At 52.1% G+C, this 27,394-nt stretch overlaps 1 protein-coding gene across 2 annotated transcripts in view; it reads right to left on the reverse strand.

The window, feature by feature from the left end:
* The window catches only part of DNAI2 (dynein axonemal intermediate chain 2), a 29,813-nt gene continuing 2,419 nt past the window's right edge, over positions 1 to 27,394 (reverse strand). The window contains exons 2-13 of one of the 2 annotated variants that reach the window (XM_020872748.2): positions 25,390 to 25,580; positions 23,000 to 23,161; positions 21,555 to 21,676; positions 16,917 to 17,059; positions 15,827 to 15,940; positions 11,341 to 11,480; positions 9,931 to 10,053; positions 6,046 to 6,269; positions 4,405 to 4,540; positions 3,882 to 4,028; positions 2,597 to 2,824; positions 1 to 809 (exon numbers count right to left, since the gene is read on the reverse strand). In XM_020872748.2, the coding sequence (XP_020728407.2) occupies positions 681 to 809; positions 2,597 to 2,824; positions 3,882 to 4,028; positions 4,405 to 4,540; positions 6,046 to 6,269; positions 9,931 to 10,053; positions 11,341 to 11,480; positions 15,827 to 15,940; positions 16,917 to 17,059; positions 21,555 to 21,676; positions 23,000 to 23,161; positions 25,390 to 25,572 (1,851 nt within the window). In that variant the 5' untranslated portion in view covers positions 25,573 to 25,580 and the 3' untranslated portion in view covers positions 1 to 680. Of the gene's footprint in view, positions 810 to 2,596; positions 2,825 to 3,881; positions 4,029 to 4,404; positions 4,541 to 6,045; positions 6,270 to 9,930; positions 10,054 to 11,340; positions 11,481 to 15,826; positions 15,941 to 16,916; positions 17,060 to 21,554; positions 21,677 to 22,999; positions 23,162 to 25,389; positions 25,727 to 27,394 lie in introns of both variants that reach the window. The other variant, XM_020872747.2, reaches the window with a different exon arrangement.

A 27,394-nucleotide genomic window follows, 5' to 3' on the forward strand; every position in this document is an offset into this window, starting at 1 on the left:
GAAAGCTTCCGGTGACTTTATCAAAAGAACGACAGAGATAACTTGAAAAGCTCTGAGTACAGGAGGCATAGTAAGCACTAACCTTTAGTACTGTCATTATTATTAATAATAATTTAACTTTACGAGCACGAAGATAGCAGAAAGCTCGCTGTGTTCACCAGGCTTGTTTTATCCGTCGTCTCTTGCCCTTTTGGAGGTAAACATCTCCCAGGGAAGTTGCTTGGACAGACATCTTAGAAGTGGACAGGCTTTGTGTTCCCCAGCCGTATGTGGGTGGGGACGTTCAGTAAAGGAGATTGAGAGACCCCCCCCCCCTTCCCCACCCACAGGCCTTCCCGAGGCCCGATGATGGCCATGGCAAGCCCGGAGGAGGCTCTGCAGGCTTGTGAAGGGAGATGCTCATTGGGACAGCCCTTGAGAAGCTGAATCCACGGGGATGGTGGGGCTAGGGGAGCAGTCTGAGCTTGGCTGGGGACCAGCTCGGGGATGGACCTGTGCCCCGTCGCTCCCTGCGAGGGGCCTCGGGGAGTCGGTGGGACTGGGGGTCTGCAGGGTGAGGAGGGCTGGGTCAGAGTCCCTTTGCGCCTCACGTCCCCTTTCAGGAAGGCGGTCAGCTCCCTCTTGTAACAGCAGGGCGGGGCCCAGAGAGGGGATACAGGCGTGTGAGGGCTGGGCTCCGGTCAGGGCTGACCTCCCAGCGCTGGGCTCTCCTCACCGCCTCCTTCCTCCCCTTCCCCGTCGCCTCTCTCTTCCTCCGCTTCTTCCTCTCCCTGCACCTCCTCATCTGTCTCCTGGCTTGGCTGTTTCAGCTACGGAAAGACAACAGAGACTCGTTGGTAGGGGGCAGGCCTTCCTGGCACCGGGAGGTTAACCCCTGAGCCCGGGAATGCTGGGAACCCAGGAGACCATGCAGCCAGCACCACGGCCTCAGAGGCTGAGAGGGTACTCGGCTCCGGCGGGCGCGGACAGCGGGCGACTGCCGCTTGCTGCCTGGGCGGCCGTGAGCTAGCTCCCCCGAGATTCCCCCTAGGTCCCCTGCCCTAACGCCTGGTGTGATTCCTTCAGGGCAGTGGCTGGGATTTGAAATAATTCAGGGGAGGACCCAGCAGAGGATTCTCTCTTCTGACTCCAGCACGTCTGGCCAAATGCAGGGACGCAGAGACGCGCAGGAAGCTTGCGGCGAGCGGCAGAGAGCGGGGGCCAGGCTCTGTGAAGCCTAACCCCTTCTGAGAGTCACTGTCTCCATCCAGAGTGCTCCAGCCGCTATGGGGAGCACACTCAGGGTGCGGCAGGCACGGAATCAGTGGCCGCATTGCACTTTGCCTGCAGACCTTCTGGAGGGCCCAGCGTGGATGGTTGGGGGAGGGGGGGCCCGGGCCACGGGGTCAGAAAGCCGGGACTCCAGCCTCGCCTTGGCGCCCCCACCCCCGACCGCCGAATGGTGAGAGAGTAAGGCCACTCAGATCCGACTGTGTCCAGGTGCAAAACGCACCCACAGAAGTCACCACCTGTCTCAAGACCCAGGGACAGGGAGACGATGCGGGGAGCAGTCACGAGATGGAACCGGTCAGCTCCTCCGCGTGCTCACCCACCTTCCGACCTGGCCACTCCCTTGATGCCTGAGGACCGGCCACCCAGCCCCTCTTGCCGCTGCGGGCTGGCTTCGTGGGCCGGTGATGGCCTCACCCCTCCTTCAGCGCTCTGTTATCACTGTCTCGAACTTCTCAATCCTTTTTTTTTTCCTTTGACTGAGTGGCATGCCAGATCTTAGTACCCTGACCATGGATAGAACCCACACCCCCTGCAGTGGAAGCATGCAGTCTTAACCACTGGACCGCCGGGCAAGTCCCTTGAACTGCTCTGTACGTTTTCCTTCCTCCCCTAAGTCTTGCCGACAAGGGCAGACACTGTTCCACGCTCACATCTTCTTCTCCCTGGCACGCTGGGCTTTTACGCTTTCACATCTTAGCATCTTATCCCTGGGCCCCTGAATGTAATGGTCCAGGCAGACCACATCTTTTCCTTCCTCTGTCCCCTGGTACCCAGGAGGGTCTGGAAGGTGACCAGACACCACCTTCACTCAGCCTCCTCGTATTCCAGATGGAAATGAAGGAATTAAGAAGTGGAGTGACCAGCCCAGGCGACACGGCTAGGAAGTGCTCTGGCATAGGGCCATGGATAGATGCTGCTGTCTAGTCAGCTCTGAGTTGGGCCAGTGTCAGCCCCTCACGCCAGGTGGGGTCACTGCGGACCTCACAGCCCCCTCTCCGCCCCCCAGGCCTTCAGGCCCCCTCTCCTCTCACGGCTCAGGCAGCCCTGGGTCCTCATCCAGTTGGTCATGCGCATGGAGTTCAAGGTGCCCCCTGGGGTGTGGGCAGAGGATTCTGAGAAGCTCAGGGAGCCGGAAGTCTGTTAGGAGACTTAGAATTCCTCAGGAGGAAGGGAGTCACTCCCTCCATTTGCCAGATGGACAAAGGAAGGTCCGCCTGGTGGGGCCACTTGCTCGGGGCCACCCAGGAGGTCAGCAGGCAGGTGGCCAGGGCCCCGTGGCTCCCTCCCGCCAACCCCACCCCGACCCCCTGCGCGAGGCTCCTACAGGTTTGGGCTTCTTCTTCATGGCTTCTGCCTCCTTCCTCTTCAGCTCGGTGAAGATGATGTCGAAGAACTCCTCCTCGGCCTTGGTGACCAGCTCCTCCAGGTTCAAGATGGGCGGCTCGTCCCTCAGCTCGTCGTCCCGGCCCTCGGCCTTGCCCTTCTCCTTCAGGCGCATCTCCCGGTGCCTGGCCTCCAGGATCTTCTCCCGCCGCGTCTCACGCTCGAATATCTGGGGCACAGGGACAGGGAGGCCGCGGTAGGGGAGGGCGGGCGCCCCGTCTCCCAGCACGGTGGCCAGCAGGCTCCCCTCCCTCTGCTCAAGGCAGCCCCCCAGAGCCTCGCTCCAGGCCAATGGCAAGAAAGTGGGGGCTAAATACTGGGGCTCGCAGGAGGGGAGCAGCGATGCCAAGTCACGCAGTTCCAAGGAGTTCCAAGACCCTGACGCCGGTGTGAAGCATGCCCTCTGGGGGTGTACTAGGTGGCGTCCCTGGGACCCCCAGAGGCCCAGCTTGGCAGGGGGACCGCACGCTCAGGCGGAGCCAGGAGGGCCTCCCGGGATCTCAGCACCAGGGCGTTTCAACCCCTCTGGGTGCCCAATGGCTCCGGGGAGGTGTTTCCAGGGCTCCCGGCCAGGGTGACGGATCTCACCCCCCAGCGCCCCCTTCCCCCGAGCAGTCCCTTCCAGCTGCTTCTCTATTGGCATCGGCTAAGCCTTCTGTAGGGACTTCCCTTTTGGCTCAGAGGGTAAAGCGTCCGCCTGCAATGCAGGAGACCTGGGTTTGATCCCTGGGTCAGGAAGATGCTCTGGAAAAGGAAATGGCAACCCACTCCAGTACTCTTGCCTGGAGAATCCCATGGATGGAGAAGCCTGATCGGCTACAGTCCATGGCGTCGCAAAGAGTCAGACACGACTGAGCAACTTCACTTTCACTTTCTTTCAAGCCTTCCTCAGAGAGGCTTGGCTGCCCCAAATGTATACTGTTTACAACTAGACAAAACGACTGAGTCATACCGCTTGGACCTGCAGCTGAAGAAAATCAAAGCCTGGAGAAGTCAAGAGACTTGCCCAGGGTCGCTTAGCTACAAGCAGTGAAGCCTGGGCGGGTTCAGACACGGCCAACACCCATTTCTCAGGCCCCTTCCCTGACCACCCCCCTCCTGAATGCCCACCCGCTTCCCAGGAGGCGGTGGAAGCGCGTCTGTCCTTCCCTGACCCACCCGCTCGGCCAGGGGGCCAGGCCAGGATCGGAGCCAGTGTGCCCGCCTTGCCGGGGGGCCGCACCTACCGCGGAAGCCGTGTTCTTCTCATTTCTCTGCAGGGTGCACAGCCCGTTCGAGACCTCCAGCAGCGTGGTCGTCCCCAGCTGGGAGCCGCAGGCGATGAAGCACCCGTTGTCTTGCACCCGGAGGCAGAAGAGGGCTTCGTCACAGACCTGTTGGAGGGCCAGGCAGAGCCATGTCACCCTCTGCTCATCTGGTTCTTGGGGAGGCTTAGGCTGGCAGCCCCATTCAAACACTGCTGGGGACTTCCCCGACCGAGGGGGACCCCAGCCTCAACCCACAGGAGGGCGTCCACACCCTAAGGTCGGCTGCAAGACGCTTGACTCCAGCCTCATCTCCCACCGGACCCTGCCCACCACACCCACTCATTCTGTCCAGCCTCACTTTCTTTCCTTTTTTTTTTAATGGCCACACAGATAGGCATGTGGATCCTAGTTCTCTGACCAGGCTGCGGAAGGAACAGGCCTGGCGAGAGGAGAGGCCAGGCCTCTGAGGGCTTGGATGCACCAGGAGGGGGGCACACGTGACCTTCAGGCTGAGGGCGGGGTCGCACTGCTTGAACACAAAGTCCCAGATGTCCAAGGTCCCGTCCATCTTGGTGGTGAAGAACACCGCCGGCCTCACGGGGCTCCAGGCGCCATCCGTGAGATAAGCCATGTGGTACCTGTAGGGAGCCAGGCCCTCCGGTCAGGGACCACGGGGGGATTGGGACGCAGGGAGAGCCTGCTGAGCTGAGGTCCTGCTCATCCAGCCCCTCCCCGGCTCCTGGGTCTCAGCCTGGCCAGAAAGTTCTTCCTGGTGTCTGACTTCTAGCCGCACCAGCCTCACCTCCCACGGATCACAGTTTGCACTGTATAGGGCTCTGGTGTTTCTCTATACCTAACTCAAGGGCACAGGCCTGGGCCTGGTCCCCTGGCCATGAGACTCACTGGAAAAGGAGTCGGAGGAAGGAAAATCTGCCCAGAGACGTTCACACTATTCAGATGAAGACAGGGCTATTCTGCCTACTTGACTGAACCTCGACTCTCAAAGATTTCTACAGCAAAAAATGAAACGGGACCCTTATGTTATAGACAAAACTGAACTCTCAATGAACTAAAGACTTAAACATATCATCTGAAACCATAAAGCTTCCAGAAGAAAACAAAGAGGAAAAATTCCTTGACAGTGGCCTTGGCAATGAATTTTTGGATTTGGCACCAAAAGCATAAGCATAACTAACAAAAGCAAAAATAAGTATGTGGGATTGTATCTACTTAAAAAGGATCAGAGCAAAGGAAGTAGTCAACAGAACGAAAAGGCAACCTAAGGAATGGGGAAAATATTTGCAAAACAGATATCTGATAAAGGTTTAACACCCCAAATATATAAGGAACTCATACAACTCAATGGCACAACAAAACAAAACCAAATAACACAATTAAAAAAGTGGGCAAAGGACATGGACAGACATTTCTTCAAAGATGACAAACAAACGGCTAACAGGTATGTGAAAAGATGGTCGACATCACTAATCATCAGAGGAAGATAACCAAAACCACAATGAGATATCACCTCACACCCGTGAGGATGGATAAATTATTAGAAAACCCAAAGATGAGTGTGGGTGAGGATGTGGAGAAACGAGACCCTTGTGCACTGTTGGTGGGAATGCAAATTGGTGCAACCACCATGGAAAACAGTGTGGAAGGTCCTCAATCCTGTTTCTGAGACTTTTTTTCTTTTTTGTTTTTGGCTGCGAAGTATGTGGGATCTTAGTTCCCTGACCAGGGATCAAACCCACATCCTCTGCACTGAAACCCCAGAGTCTTAACCCCTGCACTGCCAGGGAAGCCCCCCATTTCTGGGTCTCTATCCAAAGGAATTGAAGTCAGGATCTTTAAGAGACACCTACCCCCCTTCCATGTTCACTGTAGCATTATTCACAATTGTCAGGATACGGAAACAACCCCAGTGTCCATCAATAGATGAATGGGCAGTATGAAGCAGATTCCTTTCTGAAGCCGCTGAATCAAGCTATTTCCTAGCATAAGCTTGGATGTTTGGAGAGGAACGTTTTATCCGTTTTAATGGGTGGACGCACAGAGGCTCAGGGCCCCTCTGGGCTGGGCTGGGCCCCCCGTCCCGCCCGGCCCCGGCACCCCTCTCCCGCCCCAATCTTCCCCTCACTTGGTCCACATGATGGACGACTCCCGGCTGTCCTCTGACCAGATGCGGGCGGTCCAGTCGCCGACGGTCAGGAAGTTCTTTGGGTAGAATGGGTTTCTCTGCAGGGCGTAGATGGGGCCGTGGTGGCCTGAGAAGGTACACACAATCTTCTCGGCTGGCGTCTTGCCCTTGCGGTTGCAGGAGATGACGACGCCTTGCTCGGTGCCCACCATGAACTTGGTCGGCTGTGGAGGGGGTGCATGAGTGGAAGGCTCCACGAAACCTCAGCTCAGGGTTAAATGGCAAGGAGAGTGGCTTTCTGGGGTCAGAGCGGTGGGACCAGTGGGGTGGGGGCCCAAAGGTGCTGAAAGTGCCTTAGGTTTAAACTTCTGCTTGAGCTGTGCCCCGCTCCCTTTGGGGGGCTGCCCCCACTCTTGATCAGCTTGAGCAGATCCCACCCTTCTTCAGCACCTGCTCAAGGGCCCCACGAGTGATGAAGCCCCCCCAGCCATCTGTTCCCTAGAGTTGCATCACCAGCCCTTCATGCAGCATCATGTGTGCACTAAGCATTTTGCCAAAAAAAGATCCTGAATGTCTGTCTACATACAAAGTAAATGACTGAATGAATCATCTGACCCGTGAGTCTCGAAGCGCCCCCTCCAGCCCCCAGCTGCTACTCACTGCAGACTTGGCTTCATTGCATACCCATGTCCCACGATTGCTGCTGGCGTTTTTTGGTTCTTTGCTTTTTGCTTTGTTTTTTAAAATGTATCTGGCTGCACTGGGTCTTAGCTGTGCCATGCGGCATCTAGTTCCCTGATCATGGATAGAGCCTGGGCCTCTGCACTGGGAGTTCAGAGTCTTAGTCACTGCACCCCCAGGGAGGCCCCTCCATAGCACCTTGACTCACAAGAGCTAACAGCCACCCAGTGTCCACATGAACGGAAAAACAAAATGTGGTCTGTTCATGTGTTAGTTGTCTTTGTGATCCCACGGACTGTACCAGCCAGGCTCCTCTGTCCATGGAATTCTCCAGGCAAGAAGACTGGTGTGGGTTGCCATTCCCTTATATCCAGGGGGTTTTCCTGACTCAGGGGTCGAACCCGGGTCTGCTGCACTGCAGGCAGAGTCTTTACCATCTGAACCACCAGGGAACCCCAGTCTATTCATACAATGAGATATTGTTTGGCCTCAAAAAAAAAAAAAAAGAGGAAAATTCTTCCATGTGCCACACTGTGGATAAACCTTGAGAGTGTTGTGCTAAGTGAAAAAAGCTCATCACAAAAAGACAAACACAGTAAGAATTCACTAAAATGCATGAGGTACCTGGAGGAACCAATCTCATAGAGATAGAAAGTCGAAGGGACTGAGGGAAGGGGAAAGTGGGGAGTTTGTTGATTAAAAGATACAGAGCTTGTTTTGCAAGATGAAGAAGTTCTAGTTCTAGAGAGGCCACAGTGTCAATATACTTCACACTACTGAATTGTCCACTTAAGAATGGTTAAGATGGAGACGTCCCTGGTGGTCCAGGGGTTAAGAATTCACCTTGAGTGCAGGGGACAGGGGTTCAACCCCTGGTCGGGGAACTAGGATCCCACATGCCGTGGAGCAATTAAGCTCATGAACCACAACTAGAGAGTCGATGCACTGCAATGAAAGATCCCACTCGATGCAACGGAGGTCCTGCGTGCCACAACTAAGGGCTGACACAGCCAAATAAATAAATATTTTTTTAAAAAAGAATGGTTAAGGTGGTACATTTTACATTATGTGTTTTTAAATTTCTTTTTTTAACCACAATTAAAAAGAATGGCTGGGCTACAAATGGAAGGCTTGCTTGCTTAGTCGCTCAGTCATGTTGGACTCTTTGTGACCCCATGGACTGCACTTGCCAGACTCCTCGGTCCTTGCGATTCTCCAGGCAAGAATACTAGAGTGGGTTGTCATCTCCTCCTCCAAGGGATCTTCCCCACCCAGGGATCAAACCCACATCTACTGTGTCCCCTGCATTGCTGGAGGATTTTTTATCTGCTGAGCCATCGGAGAAGTCCTAAAAATGGGGTGGGGAGGGCATTAAAGGAAAGTGAAGAGAGAGAGCTTGAGAGGCCCAGAAAAGTAAGCAATAAAGCCAGCTCCAGGGCCTCCGAAAGTAGGAAGGGAGATGAGCCCTCATGCCTCAGATCCCTCGGTAGGGTGAGAGTGGAAAGTCCCGCCCTGGAGTCAGAGCCCTGGGTTTGAGCCCCGGCTGCTCCGTGCCCTGGAGCACGTGACTCACCTCCCTACTAAGACTCATTTTGTTTATCTGCAAAGTTGGGATAATGATAATCCCATTAGCTTACAAGACGGTCATGGGTGATTACACAAGCTCATCGCATCAGGCAGTAAGTTACAAGGGGCCAGCACATGATGTCCACTCGGCGACAAGGCGGGGGTCAAGTGGGGACCAGCGATGGTGTGGTCACTGCATCTAGCACTTGGCCTAGAAATCTCTGATTCCAGGACAGAACCTTTTTCTGCGTCCTCCCCACAGTGCCCGGGACTTGGGGGGCGAGGGGTGTTCAGTAAAGTTGTCGTCCACCTTCCCCACCACATTCATCCCCCAGCTTGGGGTGGGGGAGGTACTCCCAGGCCAAGGGTGGGGCCAGAGCCCGTCCACCTCTTAAGGGCCTGGGAATGATGTCGGCCTGGAGGCAAACCAGTGACGATCCCAGGAGGGGGTCAGGCCAGGAGCCATCTGGGAAGGTAATTTTATTGCTTTGGAGGGACTGTTCATTTGAGCTTCCAGAAGCCTCCCTCATTGGACACATCCACATGACTGCTTTGCTATTTCTTCTTCTTCTAAAAAAAATTTTATTTTTTATTTTTGGCTGTGCTGAGTCTTCACTGTGACTCGGGTTTTTCTCTGGTTGTGGTGATCGCGGACTACTCTTCACTGTGGTGCATAGGCGTCTCGCTGCAGCGGCGTCTCTTGTGGTGGCGCATGGGCTCCAGGGCACGCGGGCTTCAGCAGTTGCAGCGGCTGGGCTCAGCGATAACAGCTCCCAGGCTCTGGAGGGCAGGCCCAATAATTGTGGCCCCCGGGCTTAGCTGCTCTGTGGCACATGGGATCTTCCCAGATCAGGGATCGAAACTGAGTCTCCTGCATTGGCAGGCAGATTCTTTACCACTGAGCCACCAGGGAAGCCACTGTTTCTTATTTATCTTTCTTCTCTTTGTTTAGATTATTCATTTGGCTGTGTTGGATCTTAGGTGCAGCCCTCGGGCTCAGTAGCTATGGTTTGTGGGCTTAGTTGCCCTGTGGCATATTGGATCTTAGTTCATGGACCAGGGATCCAACCTGCGTCTCCTGCATTGGAAGGGGGATTCTTAACCACTGGATCACCAGGGAAGCCCTGAGCTTTGCAGTCTCTTTACTGCTCCTTCTCAGTTACTAAATGCCATCATAGGTCTGTGGTCGGGTTTGCCCTGATCTCATTTTCCTCTCCAACATCTCTTCTTCCCCCTCAGGGGGTGAGCTGCCAGCCCAGGGGCCCACATGAGGACATGAGGCGGGGACGGAGGCAGAGCCTGGCGTCCGAATGCCAATCCTGGACAGGGCTCTTCCTATAGAATGGGGCGTCTCTGGAAGCCCGTGCAGTCAGAAAGCTCGCCTTCTGATCAGTCCGGACACTCGCAAACGGGAACTCAGTGAATTAAAGGGGCTTTCTGCCTCTACTCTGCTGCCCCCTGCTGGAAAGAGGTTGCAAAGACCACTCAGGTCTGGGGGCACCACAGAGGACGGCGCAGAGCAGGAGGTGAGAAGTAACCTGGGGCCCAAGAGCCCCTTCTACGGCAGCCACGGGCCTGCCCTCGGCTCTGGCTGCCCCGGCCACGGAAGGCGGGGAACGGGGAGCAGGGGACACCCACCAGAGTGGGCTCGAACTCCAGGGAGATGGCCCCCAAGGCGTGCTCCAGCTGCTGCTTTTTGGTGATGTCCATGACGACGACCTCCGTGGGCTCGCTCAACTTCCGGATGTCCCACCACATGACCTGGTGGGAGAGGGGCCGCTTTGAGGGCTGGAGTCCCGCAGTTCTTACCCGCCCCCCCACCTTCCTGGGCAGACAGTGGGTGCTGGACACACAGCAACCGAGGGAACAGGCGTGCTTTGAGAATCGCTCCTCTGGTCCATAGTCTTGGCTGATAATCAGAGTCCTGGGCAAGCTCCCTAAAATCCAGAAGCAGGTGGCCTCACCACAGACCTACCGAGTGAAAACTGCCAGGTGTGGGCCCTGGAGTCTGTATCTTTAAAGACCTCTCACAATATGGCAATATATAGCAACATTCAAAGCACACATATGCTTTGACCCAGAAATTCCACTGCCAGGAACGTATGTGTATGCTGTGTGTATGTGTACGCTTCATGCGTATGCAGTAATCTATATGCAAATACACTCTGTGCAGAAAAACAAGTATCGTATATTAACGCATATATATGGAATCTAGAAAAAAATGGTACAGATGAGCCCATTTGAAGGGCAGGAATAGAGATGCAAGGCATAGAGAAGCAACGTGTGGGCACTGGCAGGGAAGGGGAGGATGGGACGAATTGGGATAGTAGGACTGACATAAATACACTGCCATGTGTAAACTAGATAGCTAGTGGGAACCTGCCAGATAGCACAGGAAGCTGAGCTTGGTGCTGTGACGACTTAGCTGGGTGAGCCGGAGGGAAGCTCAGGAGGGACGGGGAATACGCATCCACATGGCTGACTCAGTCTGTTGTACAGCAGAAGCTAACATAGCTTTGTAAAGCAATAATACTCCAACAAAAAAATTCAACCCCTCCAGCACGCTCTTTGCTACATTTTTGGTAACTACAAACTATTAAAATCCACTTAAATAAATTACAGCATATCCATAATTTATTAAGTCCTTAACAGGCATGGGGCAGGCAGCACTTTATGAAATGTAAAATCATCTTTGAGACATGCCGAATGAAAAACATCAAGTGCAAATCAACGTGCAAGGTGCACAGGAAGAGTGCAAAGACGCACATGTCTGCCCTGTATGCGGATGCTGAGCCTGGAGGCAGACGGACAGGCTGATGTAAGTGGGCGCCACGGGAAGGGGGGCTGGGAGGCTGAGGGCAGAGGTAGGGGCATGGCTTCACTTCCTGCCCTCCTGTACCTTTAGGCTCGTGTTCCACAGGCATCTATTACCTGCTGCTCGATTTTACAATGAAATGCAAAAGGCAACATTCTTAGGTGATCCCCACGGGGGACGTGTGACCGCTGCTGCTCCCCACCCTCTGGCCTCCAGCGCCTGGCTGCTCGTACCTGCCCGTCCGTGGACGCCGAGAAACACTCCGTGCCCGTCTTCGACTGCAGCCAGATGGTGCCATACACGGGGTCTCGGTGGCTGAACTCGATGGTGGACAGCTCTGCCACGAGGCTGCCCTTCCGCGTGTCCCAGCAGGCTGGCGGGGAAGGAGATGAGGGGGTGCGTGCTGGGGGCGCAGGCTTCCCGTCTCAGCGCAGGGAGCACGGGGTCGGGGGTGCTGCTTGAGTTGGTTTGACAGCTACGTGTTTTTTTTTTAAGAATCAGAGCTAAGTTCAAGCCAGCCTGAGTTTCCTACCAGCCCCTGAAGCTCACTTCATTCATTCCATCGGGGCCCTTAACATGTGGTGAGCATCACGCTGGGCCCTGGGGAAGCCACTGGGACTTAGACAGGCACAGTCCTTAGGAGACCGGAGGGAAATCTGCCAAGTTACAGCCCGTGCTGCGATTGCTCCCGGGGGAGACACAGGGAGGCAGTCAGGGAAGGCTTCCTGGAGGAAGTGAGGAAGAACTAAGATTGAGGAGGCGCTTCAGGATGGAGTGAGGCAGGGACAGAGAGAGGAGCAGCTCCGTCCTGGAGAAAGTAAGAACGCTTGGGCAAATCTCTCCTGTTGCGTCCATTCATTCCCTGTTTGCCTCTGTACCCCTGCTGCTGATGATCGGAAAAGAAACTCAAGAGGGAGATTTATCCTTTCTTTGGGTTCATTATTAGGACGTCATCTTTTCTGCTTTACCAAGAAAGACTCAAAGCTTATCTATATATATGTATTTTTTGTCCTGATGGATTCTGTCTTCATTTTCCCACGAATATATGGTGAGGACCCACCCTGTTACTCAGAGCTGTTTCTAAGGAAAGCGGGTTTTGTAATACAACAACAGAAGTCCATGATCCATAAATCTCGATTTATGGAATCCAAGTCTAAGGCATTTGGCCCTGCACCAGTCTGGCCCAGAAATGGCTTTTCTTAGCTCAGCTCGCTCTGCTCCGGCGAAGCAGTGCTCGAAGGCAGGTCCCACCATGTCTTTCTCATAGACAGCAGAGTCCCAGGGCCTGGGCTGGTCTGGGCTGGCAGGGAAAACCACTGAAAGGGGTTCTGAGTGATGAGCGAGGCAGGGCTCCTGAATAAACCATGGCCAAGTGACTCTGCTTCAGCCTTTCAGAGGGCTAGCACCCAGATAAAGCTGCAGGGAGATTTATGGGCTTCCCTGGTGGCGCTAGTGGTAAAGAATCAGCCTGCCAGTGCAGGACATATAAGAGATTCGGGTTCGATTCCTGGGTCGGGAAGATCCCCTGGAGGAGGGCCTGGAGAATCCCATGGACAGAGGAGCCTGGCAGGCTATAGTCTAGGGAGTCACAAAGAGTCGGACACGCCTGAGCGACTAACACTTTCACTCGATGGGAGTCCACTTCCACTGGGGCTCCCTGGGGGGGGGGGGTGGGCAGCAGGTCTAAGATGGAGGTCAGAGGTCTCAGGAGGCCAGGATTAAGTGTTTGGCTACTTCAAGGGGTGGCCGGTAGGTGGGAAACTTCAGGGCCACAGGGACAGGTTTCTTCTGAGCTCACATGGGATCTAAACATCAGTTTTCTGGGTGTCCCATCAGCAAAAATGGCAGAGCAAGGCCCTCTGAGAATTCTCTGTTCCATAAAGTCCATGAGAATGTTGGCAAAATCGATGGTCAGAGTCAACTTTTCCAGAACTCTGGAAATTAGTCAAAGGCTGGCAGCAAATCAGAGTGTTTATTCAAGAAAAATAGCTGAATCTTGATAAGAATAGTAAGCTTTGTTGCATTTTGGCTTGCCCCAGTTAAGACGCTATAATCTCCAGTTCTATGATAGCCTTGAAAAATAACACTCTGCCTTCCTGTTAAAAACCCAGTATCTTGGCAGCCACAGGATGGAGCAGAAGGGAGCTGGAGCTCTTTGAAAGTCTCCGATTCAAAGAGTTGTCACTGTTTGACCTGTCTAGTGGTTCTCGGGAGGACCCCCACCCTGTTTGCAAAGTTGTCTGTATTCAGCTTGACTCAGAGCTTCCCCAGGGAAAGAGGTCTTTTTAACAAGTCTATCTTGAAAATAATTAAAATTGCAGGCAACTGATTAACTTTGCAGTGTCTGGAAGTGGTGGATAACAGACGGGGCAAACAATACTCTAACCAAAAAGCTTCAAAGGAAAAGCTGGAGAGTGAGATGCTCATGGGGGTCTTGAAAAGCTCTGATGTATCCCCGGGAAACTAGAAGGTCCCAGGGCTGTGTGCACACTTTTGCTGCTGCTGTTGTTCAGTCACGTCTGACTCTTTGCGAGCCTGTGAGCTGCAGCACACCAGGCTTCGCTGTCCTTCACTATTTCCCAGAGTTTGCTTAAACTCATGTCCATTGAGTTTGGCATTGGCATCACCATGCCATCCAACCATCTCATCCTCTGTCGGCCCCTTCTCCTCCTGCCCTCAATCTTTCCCAGCATCAGGGTCTTTGCCAAGGAGTCGGATGTTCACACCAGGTGGCCCGAGTACCGGAAAGAACTGAGAAGGCCCTCAGCTCTCACCTCTGGCTGACCCGTAGGCTCGGGGCAGCGGCTAAGGCAAAACTGACAACTGCCTGGCTCTGTGCTGAAAGTATGCTCAAACGCGCACAGAGGCCTCCAGGAAAGTCTGCGAAATTTTTTGGCTGTAGATGGCAATAAGCAGGAAACATTCATCTCAAGTACACATGGAATATTCTCCAGGATAGATCCCAAAGTCTCAATAGATTTTTAAAGACTGAAATCACGAAAGCTATCTTTTCTTACCATAATAGAATACAACTAGAAACACAAGTAACTGAAGGAAAAGTAGAAAGTTTACAAATATATAGAAAGCAAACAACATACTTCTAAATAACCCATGGGTCAAAGGAGAGATCAAAGGGAAATCAGAAAATACAACATGCGTGGAATATGGAAACCCAACATACGAAAACTTAGTGTAGCTAAACCAGTGCTTAGAGGGAAATTATAACTTTAAACATCTGTATTTTTAAAAATACGAATCAATAATCTAACCGTCTACTTTAAGAAATTTAGAAAAAGAAGAACAAGTTAAACCCAAAGTAAGCAGAAGGAAGGAAATAATAAAGATTAGGGTGGAAATAAATGAAATGGAGAATAAAAACCAACTTAGAAACATTAATAAAATAAAATATAAAGTTGGTTGTTTGAAAAGGAAACAAACTTTACCAACCCCTATCTAGACTGACCAAGTGAAAAAGAAAGAACACTCAAATTACTAAGATCAGGAAAGAAGGAGGAGACATTACTGCCAACCTTACAGAAATGAAATGACTAGAAGAGAATGAACAATTACATGTCCAGAAATAAGGTTACATGAACGAAACACAAAAATTCTAGAAAAACACAAACTATCAAAACTGATCCAAGAAGAAATAGAAAACATGAGAAGACCTGTAACACATAAAGAGGTTGAATTTTCTATTTTAAAACCACCAATAAGGAAAATGCTCGGACCAACCATCTGGTGAATTCTACCAAATATTTACGGAACAATGAATATAAATTCTTCAGAAACGCCTTCAAAAAAAAAGAAGAGGAAGAACCACTTCACTCACTCTGTATGGCTGGTGTTACTCACACCCATTACTGTATATAAGGGCTTCCCAGGTGGCGCTGGTGGTAAAGAACCCGCCTGCCAATGCAGGAGACATAAGAGATGCGAGTTCTAACCCTGGGCTGGGAAGATCCCCTGGAGGAAGAAATGGCAATCCGCTCCAGTATTCTTGCCTGGAGAATCCCGTGGACAGAGGAGCCGACAGAGCTGTAGGCCATGAGGTTGCAGATTCGGACAGGACTGAGCGCCTTAGCATGCATTGCGCACCGCGTCATGTAGGTCCTCCTGACCGCCTCTCTGGAGATGGAGCTCTCACCACCCCTTTGCCTCCAGTCGCCTCAGCCTGGCTCAGGGCATGCTGTGTCTCATCCGCTCAGTCGCGTCTGACTCTTTGCTGCCCCATGGACCGCAGCCCGCCAGGCTCCTCTGTCCGTGGACTTCTTCAGGCAAGAATACTGGAGTGGGTTGCCACATCCTCCTCCAGGGGATCTTCCCAACCCAGGGAGCGAACCCACATTTCTCCATTGCAGGTGGATTCTCTGCCGTCTGGGCCACCAGGGAAGCCCTGCTTCAGGGTGGGTACACAGTAAGCGTTCCTTGACTTTACTTGACCTGTACGTTCTCTTAACTTTTAATTTGGAACTAACTTCAGACTCACTTGAACTTTTGCACCTGAGGACGCTGATGAGGCAGCAGCAAAGCTTGTCTCACCCTGACGCCGGAAAGCTGCAGGAAGCACCCCCTGACTTTGTCCTCCACGGCAAGCCTGGCCTGGCAGGTGGACCCTGGCTGGAGCGCAGTGGAGCCTGGCTGCCTCAGAGCCCGGGGGGCGGTTGGGCTGGCGCCTGGTTAAGCACCCGGGTGGTGGTGGGCGAAGCCCTTCCTTACCGATCTGCCCATTGTAGCAGCCCGCCAGGAGCACGTGGGAATCTTTGGGGTTATACTCCAAGGTGACAAGAGGAGAAGACGGCTTGAGGGTGATCTCTGGCCTGTTGGGGTTTTCTATAAGGCAGAACAAAAAACATGTATACTACCAGACCTGGAAAGAAAAGGACACAGTCAATTCAACCGCTTGTCCAGGGCGGGGGCGGTGGGGCATCGCTAGGAAGCCCTTCTCCAGGCTGCAATCCTGGTCCTCAGTGACCAGACTCTAGAGGCTCTTCTACAGATGTTATTTTTTGGGAATCAAGTGTGTGTGTGTGTGTGTGTGTGTGTGTGTGTGTGTGTGTGCGTGTGAGAGACTGTCATTCTAATCCATCTCCCAGGTTGGTATAAAGTGAGGTTTGGACCCTAAGGCTTTTACAAAAAGCTAACTCTCCCCTGATTTGTGTGAACCGGTCGCCCTGTCTGTAGACGGAGGATGATGGAGGGACAATAGCGTCCGCCCACGCCACGGGGCGGCAGTAAGGGTTGGCTGAGCGGCTCGAGAGTGGGAAGTGCTCAGCTCCGTGCTGGGTGCCCGCACCTGCTCCTAAGAGCTAACGCTCATTTTCACGGTGACAGTGATGGGCGATGTCTGAGAGCGTGGCGCCCCCATCACCTGCCACCTGCCCGGCTCTGCTGTGCAGTGAGCCCCTCTGTCAGCCGTGGTCCCCGCTCCCGGGTGGACACACTACCCTACCGGCCAGGAATTAGGGACAAGCGCCCAGACAGGCGGGACGGGGGTCCCTCCCCCCGGGTCCCTTCTCAGTCTGCTGGGGACTCTCCGATAGGCTCTTCAGAGACCCAGAGTTGGGAACTCCAGGGGTCTGGTCTTGAATGCCCTGATTCAGGATCCGGAAATGAAGGGAGTTCCTGCTTCTGCTGTGGCTTCGCTTGACTGCACCTGAACCCGGGCAGGGAAAGGATGAGCCGCTGGCTTCCTCCAGGGCCTGGGATCCCAGCGCGGGACCAGCCGCTTCCACCTCCCCCCATGCGTTCACTGGCCTCTGCCCGGCTCCCTCTCCTTCCCGGGTCACCTGTCCCCTCTGCGCCTCACCCAGGTCCCAGATGTACGATTCGCTGCTCATGCCTTCAGGTGCCCGTTGAAAGTTCAAGCAAGAATACGCCACTGCCAACTTCCTGTTGCCATCGGGATGCCAGGAGACATGTGTGGCTGGCCGCTTAATTTCCTGGGGGTCCCTTTAGAGGAGGGCAAGAGGGCAGAAGACCGGAGTGCCAGGCTCCCCAGACTTCCTATTCATATTTGCTCATTTTTTTTCTTAAAAGAATTCAAATGTCTTTAAATATTCACTAGGAGAAATTTACTTTTAAGAACAAAGCCTCCAGGACTCCCTTAAATGGAAAACTGATCTCACAACCACAAAGAGAAACTAATAAAGAGAGAATGGAAATAAAATTTTAAATTTCGGTCTGATGTCTTCATTTGCTGAAAGTTCTGAGCCTGAGGCTTGATCTCTCATTAATATTAAACTATGAAGGAAGATGAAGAATCCGGCTCCTTGGTATCTGCCCAACTGAATCGAAAACTTTTGTCCACACAAAAGGCTGCATGCAGAGGTTTACAGCAGTGGTGTTCGCAACTGCCAAAACTTGGAACCAACTAAGATGCCCTTCTTAGTAAGTGGATAAATTGTGGTACATCCAAACATTGTTATTACTCAGCATTAAAAAGCAATGAGCTATCAAGCCATGAAAAGACATGCTGGAAACTTAATGCACACTGTTGAGAGAAAGAAACCCATCTGAAAAGGCTACATGCTGTATGGTTCCAACTAAATGACATTCTGAAAAATGCACAACCACGGAGCCAGGAAAAAGATCAGTTGTTGCCAAGGGTTTAGGGGCAGGGAGGGATAAATAGGTAAAATACAGGGGACTTCAAAAATATATTTTTGTTTATTTGGCTGCACTGGGTCTAAGTTGTGGTACAAGGGATCTAGTTCCCTGACGGGGGATTGAACCTGGGCCCCCTGCACTGGGAGTTTGGAGTCTTAGCCACTGGACCACAGAGGATTCTTTTCCAAATGAAATATGTTGATTTATAGTGTTGTGTGAGTTTCAGGCGTGCAGCAAAGGAAATATATATATATATATATATATATATACACACACACACATATTTTTTCAGATTCATTCTCATTTAGGTTGTTACAAGATATTAAGGGGCTTCCCAGGTGGCTCAGTGATAAAGGATCTACCTGCTAATGCAGGAGACGAAGGAGACATGGGTTCAGTCCTGGGTCAGGAAGATTCCCTGGAGGAGGAAATGGCAACCCACTCCAGTACTCCTGCCTGGGAAATCCCATGGACGGAGGAGCCTGGTGGGCTACAGTCCAGGGGGTCACAGAGAGTTGGACACAGCTGAGCACACAAGATACTGAATATAATTCCCTGTGCTGTATTGAATGTCCTTGCTATTTATTTTACATATAGTAGTGTAGATCTTTTAATCCCAAACTTCTGATTTATCCTTCCCCTTTTCCCTTTTGTTAACCGTTTGTTTTCTAAGTCAACACAGGGGACTTTCAGGGCCATGAAACTATTCTGTATGTTGGGATCTGTGACACCCAGAGGGAATCCTAATGTGAGCTATAGACTGCGGGTGTGCTCTAGGCCGAGTGCATCCCCCCAAACCTCATGTGTTGAAGCCTAATCTCCAGTGTGCTGGAATCCAGAAGTGGGGCCTTTGGGAGGTGATTAGGTGGTGAGGGTGGAGCCCTTATGAATGGGATTAGTGCCCTTACAAAAGAGGGTCCAGAGAGACCCCTCACCCCTTCTGCTTTGTGAGTTCTCAGCAAGAAGGTGGCTGTCTCTGAATTATTAATAAAAATCAAGCAGTGACTATTTTGAAACATCCAGTGGTTAGGACTTGGTGTTTCTCTGCTGGGGGCCTGGGTTCAATCTCAGATCAGGGAACTAAGGTCCCACAAGTTTCGAGAAGCAGTCAAAAAAAAAAAGAGAGTCCTCATCAGACACAGAATCTGACCTTGCTGGCACCCTGCGCTCAGACTTTCATCCTCCAGAGTGGTGAGGAATACATTTCAGTTGTTTGTAAGCCACCCAAGTGATGGTGTTTTGAGACGGCAGCCTGAGCAGACTCAGGACAGGGTGTAACAATGTCAGTGTGGCTCTCTGACTGTGACAAAGGTCCCACCTATGGGGTATGGGTGGCAGGAGATGCTGATGGCGGGAGAGGCCGTGTGGGTGGGGGGAGGATGGGCGTGCGGGAATTCTCTGTACTTTCTGATCAGTTTTGCTGGGGACTAAAACTGCTTGAGAGACTGCTTTGGGAAAGATCCAAGGTGTTCTCCTTACTTGTTGCAAGTAATCATTCTTTCTTTCTTTGGGGAAAAAAAAAAAACAACTGCTCAAAAAAATTTTGCTCAGTTTGGTGGCTCAGACGGTAAAGTGTCTGCCTGCAATGCGGGAGACCTGGGTTCGATCCTTGGGTCAGGAAGATCTCCTGGAGAAGGCAATGGCAACCCACTCCAGTACTCTTGCCTGGAAAATCCCATGGACAGAGGAGCCTGGTGGGTTACAGTCCATGGGGTCGCAAAGAGTCGGACACGACTGAGCGACTTCACTTTCACTTTCAAAAAATGAAAGGGGAGAGACGATGTGTAACAGTGAAAAAAGGATTAAAGAGGTAACGGCCCCCATGTGGACACAGAGGGGGGAGGTGGGGAGAACTGAGTGAACAGCACTGACGTACACACGCCTTGACTACCGTGTGTAAGAGAGACAGCTAGTGGGAGCTCAGCTTGGGGCTTGGTGATGACCTGGGGGGTGCTGCTGGGGGCACAGAGAGCTCCAAGCAGGAGGGGGTCTGTGCATGCACATGGCCGAGGCACTTCACTGCACAGCAGACTAACACAACATGCTAGAGCAATTATACTCCAATGTCTAAAAATTAAGTTAAAAAAGAAAGACTTCACGGTCCCAAGCTGACACTTTGTCATGGAAGCCATCGGAAGAAATGAACACAAGGGGGAATGAAATAAGCTTCTGGTCGTGTGACTCATCCACTTTACTCCTCCCTGCGAGCACGGCTGAAGCAGAAGGTTGAGTCCCATCCTCGGCTGGGTCACCCACCCGCTGAGAGCCCTGAGCACGTCTCCTCCCTGGGGCCGGTTTCCTCATCTGTCAAACGTGGAGGTTGGATGTGATGCTTCCTGATGCATCAGCCCTCTCGAGTATCCATACATAAGGTCAGACCCCAGCAGGGCTGGGGCAGCAGGGAAGAAGGCCCCCGCCCCGCCCTGGCCCATCTCCTGCATGCCCATTGCTAGAAGTCTGCAGTGCCCGCCATGACCCAGCCTTGGATCAGAAGAGTCCTGGCTGCTCATGCTCGGACTGGGTCAGACACTTTCCAGGTGGCAAAATGAATCCCCTAGAGTTGGCGTTTGATGCTAGTGGCTTCCGAAATCACAGGTCTTCTCTGCATATTCTAGAACACACACTTGCACGTATATACATAGGTATACATGCGCACACGCACATATACATAGGTATACTTGATTTTCTCTTTTGGTGCATAATTGCCTTTCCACGTTACGTTGGTCTCTGCTGTATAATGAACTGATCAGCTGCATGAATACAGACATCCGCTCCCTTTTGGACTTCCCTCCCACCCCTCGAGGCCATCACAGAGGCCTGAGCCGAGCTTCCTGTGCCTTACACACGAGAGTGGACACATGTCAGTCCTAGCCTCCCGATTCACCCATCCTCCCCTCCCCCCACTGTGTTCACAGGTCAGCTCTCGGCATCTGCAGCTCTGCTCCTGCCCTGCAGAGAGGTTCATCTGTGCCATGTTTCTAGATTCCACGTACGAAATTTGTTTTTCTCTTTCTGATTTACTTCACTCTGTATGACAGATTCTAGGCCCATCCACGTCTCTACAAAATGACCCTATTTTGCTCTTTTTAGTGGTTAAGTAATAGCCATTGTATATATGTACCGCATCAGCTTTGTCCATTCATCTGTCATTGGACATTTAGCTTGTTTTACCTAGGTGTATTTTAAACAAAAGGTAGTGCTTTCTACACACTGTTCGGTGTCTTGATTTGGTTTGGCTTCGCACGGCAATCTCGGAAACTCTCGCCTAAGGAGCTGCCTCATTCGTTCAGATGGCTGAGTGGTAGTCAGCATGCGGGCATAGCAGAATTGCTGGAACCAGACCCTGCTGATGGGTTTATTGTGCTCCCAATCTCTGGCTAGTGCACACCCTGCTGTAGCGAATATCCAGTGATCTCACACACGTGTCTATGGGCTAAGCTTCTGTCACACTGCTGTCCTTGGAGGTTATTCCAGGAAAACTCCCGAGTGCTTGGGACAAGGGTTTTTTTTTTGCTCACAGTGCAGCCAGATCACAGATGTCTGGTGCTTTGGACATTCTCCACACAGTATGAATGGACCACACGTGTACTCAGCTTTGCAAATTTGCTTTAGTCTTTCCTGAGACTGACTCTCTCCTCCCTGTCCACCCACCAGGCCTGCCTCCAGGGTAGGGGCCACTTATCTACTGGGCATTTTATCGCTCTGCCCCTTATTTAGCTCAGAGCACAGAGGGCATTATCCCCACGGCATGGAGTGATGGGTAAGGGGTCCCCTTTGGAAGCACCCATCCACAGGGGTGACAGAGGTCGGCCAGGCACCTGCCTGGCTACAGAGGTACCTGAAAACATTGATGGTCTTAGCTGAGGGGGCCTCGTCCGTCACCTCCACCGCGTCCTCGTCGTCAAAATACTCCTGGTAGATGTCGATGGCGTTATTCTGCTTGATACAGTGCTCCATGATCTGCGGGGGACACAGCGGGAGTCCTTAGTGGTAAAGGGAGGCCTTTCAGCTGAGATAGAGTCTGGGAGGGACGAGAAATATCCCGCAGTCTTTTCCCATCCTTCCAGGCCACGAATTTTCAATGGGGGCAACATCTACCCCGCAAAAGGGTGGAAATTGGTTCCAATTGTTTTCAAATTGCTTCATGGGGGTAAAATAATATCACTTTTTTTTTTTTTTGTACAAAGCACAGACATACATTTTGTGGTGGTTGTTTAGTTGCTAAGTCGTGTCTGACTCTTTGCAACCCCGTGGACTGCAGCATGCCAGGCCTCCTAGATATACATATAGGACATAAATATATAGTACACCTTTGGTATTACATTTTCACTGGGGTGGGGGAATGTCTAAAAAGGCTTGTTGAGAGACAGCAATGAAAAAAAAAAGGTGAAGAAACACATTTCCAGCCAAACAGAATTAGGAGTCACCCTGTATATGGCATCTATCTCCTGTTTCCTCCATCCGGAAGGCTCTCCCCCATTATTCCAAATGTCCAACAAGGAAAAACCCAAGGTCAAGGGCCTCCTCCTTCAGGAAGTCTCCCCTGATACCTTCAGCAGGAAACCAACTCTCCCTCCTTATGGGGCAAATAGCAAAGCATTTCTGCTCTTACAGCCTTCCTTTCAATGTTAGATTGTGTGGTACGTGCATGCTCAGTTGTGCCCCACTCTTTGAGACCCCATGGACTGTAGCCCACCAGGCTCCTCTGCCCATGGGATCTTTTCAGGCAAGAATACTGGAGGGGGTTGCCATTTCTTTCTCCAGGGGATCTTCCTGTCCCAGGGAGTGAACCTGCCTCTCCTGTGTCTCCTGCACTGGAGGTAGATTCTTTACCTGCTGAGCTGCCTGGGAAGCCCCTGTTAATACTGTGATATCTCTGTTTTGTCTTTGGCCTCCAGTGGCTCACAAACTCTTCAGGGTGGGATATGTGTGAATTTCATTTTTGCAATCTCTACTGCACCTGGCAAAGGCTAGAAGCTCCATCCAAATGTGCTGAATGAATGAATGACCCCTATTGGCAGGTAGCTGCTGGCTGGGGTTCCTTAGGGGTCTCTTTGCCCAGAGGGTTTCCCACTTTCCTGATTCCTCCTAAAGCCTGTTCAGTCACTGGACCTCCCTGCCTTACCCTTGGGTCTGCTGTGTGGACCTGCCTACCTGCTCCCAGACCGAAGGTTCCATACGGTACCCAGTGTCCAGCCTCAAGGAGCTATAACTGCTGAGCCTGACATGCAGTTGGGGAAGCAGTGATGGCTGAGACCCTGCCCGAGCCGAAGCAAGCCTTACCGAGCCCAGCTGCATGATGGCATTGATGTAGTTCTCGTCCTTCTCCACCTTCTTCCGGAAGCGGATCGTCTGCTCCAGCTCCAGGGGGTTCACATCCTTGGGCCAGCCGCCCTCGATGTGGTTAACCCCCCGGGTCTCCATCTCAAAGCGCTCTGTGTTGGCCTAAACAGAGAGTCACAGGTGAGAAGATGCCCGGCCCTGGTGGAAGCATGTGGCCACTTCTGCAAACCAGAGTCCCGGGGTTCCTGGGCTCTGAGCACTCAGGGAGGGACTCATGAGGTACCCTTGACCGGAGCCACAATGTCTTCAGGTACCAGCAAGGATCTTTCTGGTCCTCACGGGGTCACAGGCAGTCATGAACGTGCCAGCCTGTGAAGTTAGTAAAAGCCACTTTGCAGTTGATGCCGGTGGCCGGGAGAACTCCAGTTCTGACCTGACCGCAACCCTAAAAACCCAGAGGAGCCCACTCACCCATCTGCTCTGTGAGACACCAAAGGACAAAGTGACGAATCCTACTATTTACAGTGAGACGGGAATCGAAACATAAAAACACCTAAGAGTTTGGATTCGCTTTGCTCAATCTCTGCTGCAGCGAGGATGTTAGAGATGCAGTTTTACCCTCTTTAAACTTACCTCTCTGCCTCCTTTTCAGTCCCCTCACCCCGCATCTCTTCAATTGTGATAAAACACACATGTGTTTCCCTGGTGGCTCAGACGGTAAAGAGTCCGCCTACCAACGCAGGAGATGCAGGAGACCCAGGTTCGATTCCTGGGTCAGGAAGATCCCCTGGAGAAGGGGATGGCTACCCACTCCAGTATTCTTGCCTGGAGAATTCCATGGACAGAGGAGCCTGGAGCGCTACAGTCCATGGGGTTGCAGAGCCGGACACGACTGAGCGACTAACACTTTCACAAAATACATGTAACTTCACGTGTACCATTTTGGGGCTTTCCTGGTGGCCCAGTGGCTAAGACTCCGCAGCCCCAGTGCAGCCAGGGGGCCTGGGTTCAATCTCAGAGAACAAGATCCTGCATGCCACAATGAAGACCAGGTGCAGCCAAGTTAACAGACAAATATTTTTAAAAATAAAATCTACCATTCTGACTATTAAAAAAAATGCTCAAGTTAGTGGCATTAGGAACATTCACGATGTCGGGCAATCATGAGCCCTGTCTAGTTCCGGAACTTTCTCATCGCCCCAAATGGGGCCTCCACACTCACTGAGCTCTCAATCTCACTTCCTTTATAAGCCATTTCTCACAGAAGCTAGAGGTCTCAACAGGCGGAGCCGCTGGCATTGGAGACACCAGTGTGGCTTGGTCTTCGTGGCTGCCTCGTGTTTAGGGGGCTGCCACGCACAGGACTGCTCTGGTCCCAGGGACATCAACTCACCCTGGGAAGCAAGAGAGTCAATGTGTTTGAACTGGAAGTTACTAGAAACACTCATAAGTGTTTTGGCCAAATCAGTGTGGTTTTCATGCCGCCGATTTAGGAATGCGACAACAGGGTTATCCCCCCAATCTAATCTTCTCCCGGCAGTTGTTGACATAATCGGGAGCTGACCACCTGCTTCAGACAGACCGGGAGAAATCTGGGATTTTGAACAGCAACACGACCCTCAGTTCTCTTATCTTAGAGGCACCTCTGGCCAGAACTTTCTATGGGACCGTTTTTCACAAGCTGGGTAGGTCCTGCAGGTGTGAACCCCTGGCCCCCTCAGATACCTCTCCCAGCTGTTACTGTGCAGTCACTCAGTTGTGTCTGATGCTCTGAAACCCCATGGACTGCAGCACGCCAGGCCTCCCTGTCCCTCACCATCTCCCAGAGTCTGCCCAGGTCCATGTTCACTGCATCGGTGATGCCGTTCAGCCGTTTCATCCTCTGATGCCCTGTTCTCCTGCCCTCAGTCTTTCCCAGCATCAGGAACTTTTCCAGTGAGTCGTCTGCTCATATCAGTTGACCAAAATACTGGAGCTTCAGCTTCAGCAATAGTCCCTCCAGTGAATAGTCAGGTTTGATCTCCCTTAATATTGACTGGTTTGATCTCCTTGCCATCCAAGGCACTTTCAGGAGTCTTTTCCAGCACCATAGTTCAAAAGTTGCACCTAAAACAACTCTAGCAAGAGTCTTAGAGGGGAGGCCAGAGAGAGAGAGCATCTTGATTTGCATTTGCCTGGCCCAGGGGGTGGTTGGTGCTGGGGCTTGTCCAGACCCTGGGCACCAAGCTGGGATTGGGGGTGATTCTGCCGTGGCACATCCGGCATCCGCACTGGTCCACTCTAACTGGCTTCCCGGGGGAATGGAGTCACGCAGTCCCACTTACCAGCCCTGACCTGCCACCCCGCCAGACCACACCTCCACTGGCCCAGCCCTTGGCTCAGGGACCCACCTCATGTTCTGACATGCTGGTGGAGCACTGGATGCCCGTGTCCACCGGGTTCCGCTCTACGAACTGCTCGGCCAGCTCGGGGTTGGGCGGGATGTCGATGTTCAGCTCTGCCTGGCGGTCAGAGAAGTTGCATTGCTTCCCAAACTCGCTGCGCTTCTTCACGTACACGTACACAATCTCCATGGTACCGGCTGCGGCAGGGACGGGGGAGGGTGTGTGGTGAGGACCCCCAGCTGGCTACCTCCTGGTCTCCAGGAGCCCCAGCACTGCAAGCAGCTCCGTGTTTCCTCTCTGGGTGTGGCGGGAAGGCTCCTAAGGGATTCGTCCAGAAGTTGAGCTGCATTTGAAAAAATAATTTCTGGAGTGATGACTATAGGCTAAGCGTTATCTTGTTTGGTTCTTACAGTTGCCCTCTAAGGTGGACAATAAGATCACCAATCCCCTTTGGAGGAACCTGATATTCACAGGGACCCAGAACGCCTTGCCCAGGACCACAAAGCCAACAAGGGGTGCTGCTGGTCTACCCGACTCCAAAGCTCTAACTCAACAACTGATACAGTTTTTGCTGAGCTAATATGATTATCCAGAGGCAAGGAAGAAATATTGGTGGTGATTATGTTGAACTAAATTCCCTGCCACTTGCTGGACCTGACAATGATTTCACTTACTTTGTCAGAAAACATGGTTTGTTAAAACCATGAATAGGGAGTTCCTCAGTGGACGAGTGGTTAAGACTTCGCCTTCCAGTGCAGGGGGTGTGGGTTTGATCCCTGGTCGGGAAGTAATATCCCACAGGCCAACAACCCAAAACATAAAACAAGCAATGGTGTGACACATTCAATTAAGACTTTAAAAATGGTCCACATTAAAAAAAACAAAACTAAATAGTCAAGACAGAGTGATGTGCTGGCATAAGGACAGACATTTAAATCAATGGAATGGAATTGAGCGCTCAGAAATAAACCTTTATATCTATGGTCAATTGATTTTCAATGAAGGTGCTAAGACAACGTAATGGGGAGAGGATGGTCTTTTAAACAAATGATGTTGGGGGTGCTGTACCTTCACAGGCGAAAGAATGACCCCAGGTTCCTACCACACGCCAAACGAAAATATGACTCAAAATGGATCACAGCGGAGGATGCAGGTTCAATCTCTGATCTGAGATCCCACAGCCAAAACAAACAAAAATACAGTGTGATTCTCAACCTTGGCTACACACTTAGGAACACCTGGAGGGCTCTGGAAAATACCACGATGCTCAGGTTGAACTGCAGAGTAACTAAATCATAATCTCTCAGCGTGCAGCCAAGGATGAGAACCACCGATTTAAAGTGAGGGTTCTTAATCTCAGAACCAACGTTTCTCAAATCTGGAATGTCCCTTCAAAACACAGAAATTCCCACCCCCCTTCCTGTAAACACTGATCTACATGTCTGAGACGAGGCTTAGACATTTGTACAGTCACCCCAGGTGACTATTAAGACCAGATACGTGTCTGTCCTTCCTCCCCAAACTCCAGGGCTGCAAGGAACCAGACGGGTGGGTCCAGGCTGCTGTCCCCTGAGATATAGGGCCAAGAGCTCTGTGGCAGCCCAGAAGCATGTGCCTGGATGGCCTCAGGCCCTGGAAGAGCGGGGACAGGGGGTGAGGGCGATGAGGGTTAACTACTAGGCCACTTTGCATCCACAGGCGTTGTTTGTTGAAGACAGTACTACCCTCCCAACCACCTACTTCTCAGCCCCAGAACAGCTCATCCTGCATCAGACTCATGGGGAGTAGTATTTTCCGCTCTTTCTTGTGGTTTGGAAACTTTTCTACCCAGGAAGGGTAGGAGCAATGGCTTGGAGAACAGAGGATGGGGACAGAAGCACAAAGGACAGCAGGTTGCCCTAATGGTTTATTTTTCATGGACAAGACAGAGCCTCGTGGAAAAGGATGCACACCCAGTGAGCATCTCCCTGGCCGCCAGCACATCGCTGAACTACAACCAGGCTGCACCTGC

The sequence above is a fragment of the Odocoileus virginianus genome, chromosome 17 (assembly GCF_023699985.2).
Source record: "Odocoileus virginianus isolate 20LAN1187 ecotype Illinois chromosome 17, Ovbor_1.2, whole genome shotgun sequence".
Classification (NCBI taxonomy): Eukaryota; Metazoa; Chordata; class Mammalia; order Artiodactyla; family Cervidae; genus Odocoileus; species Odocoileus virginianus.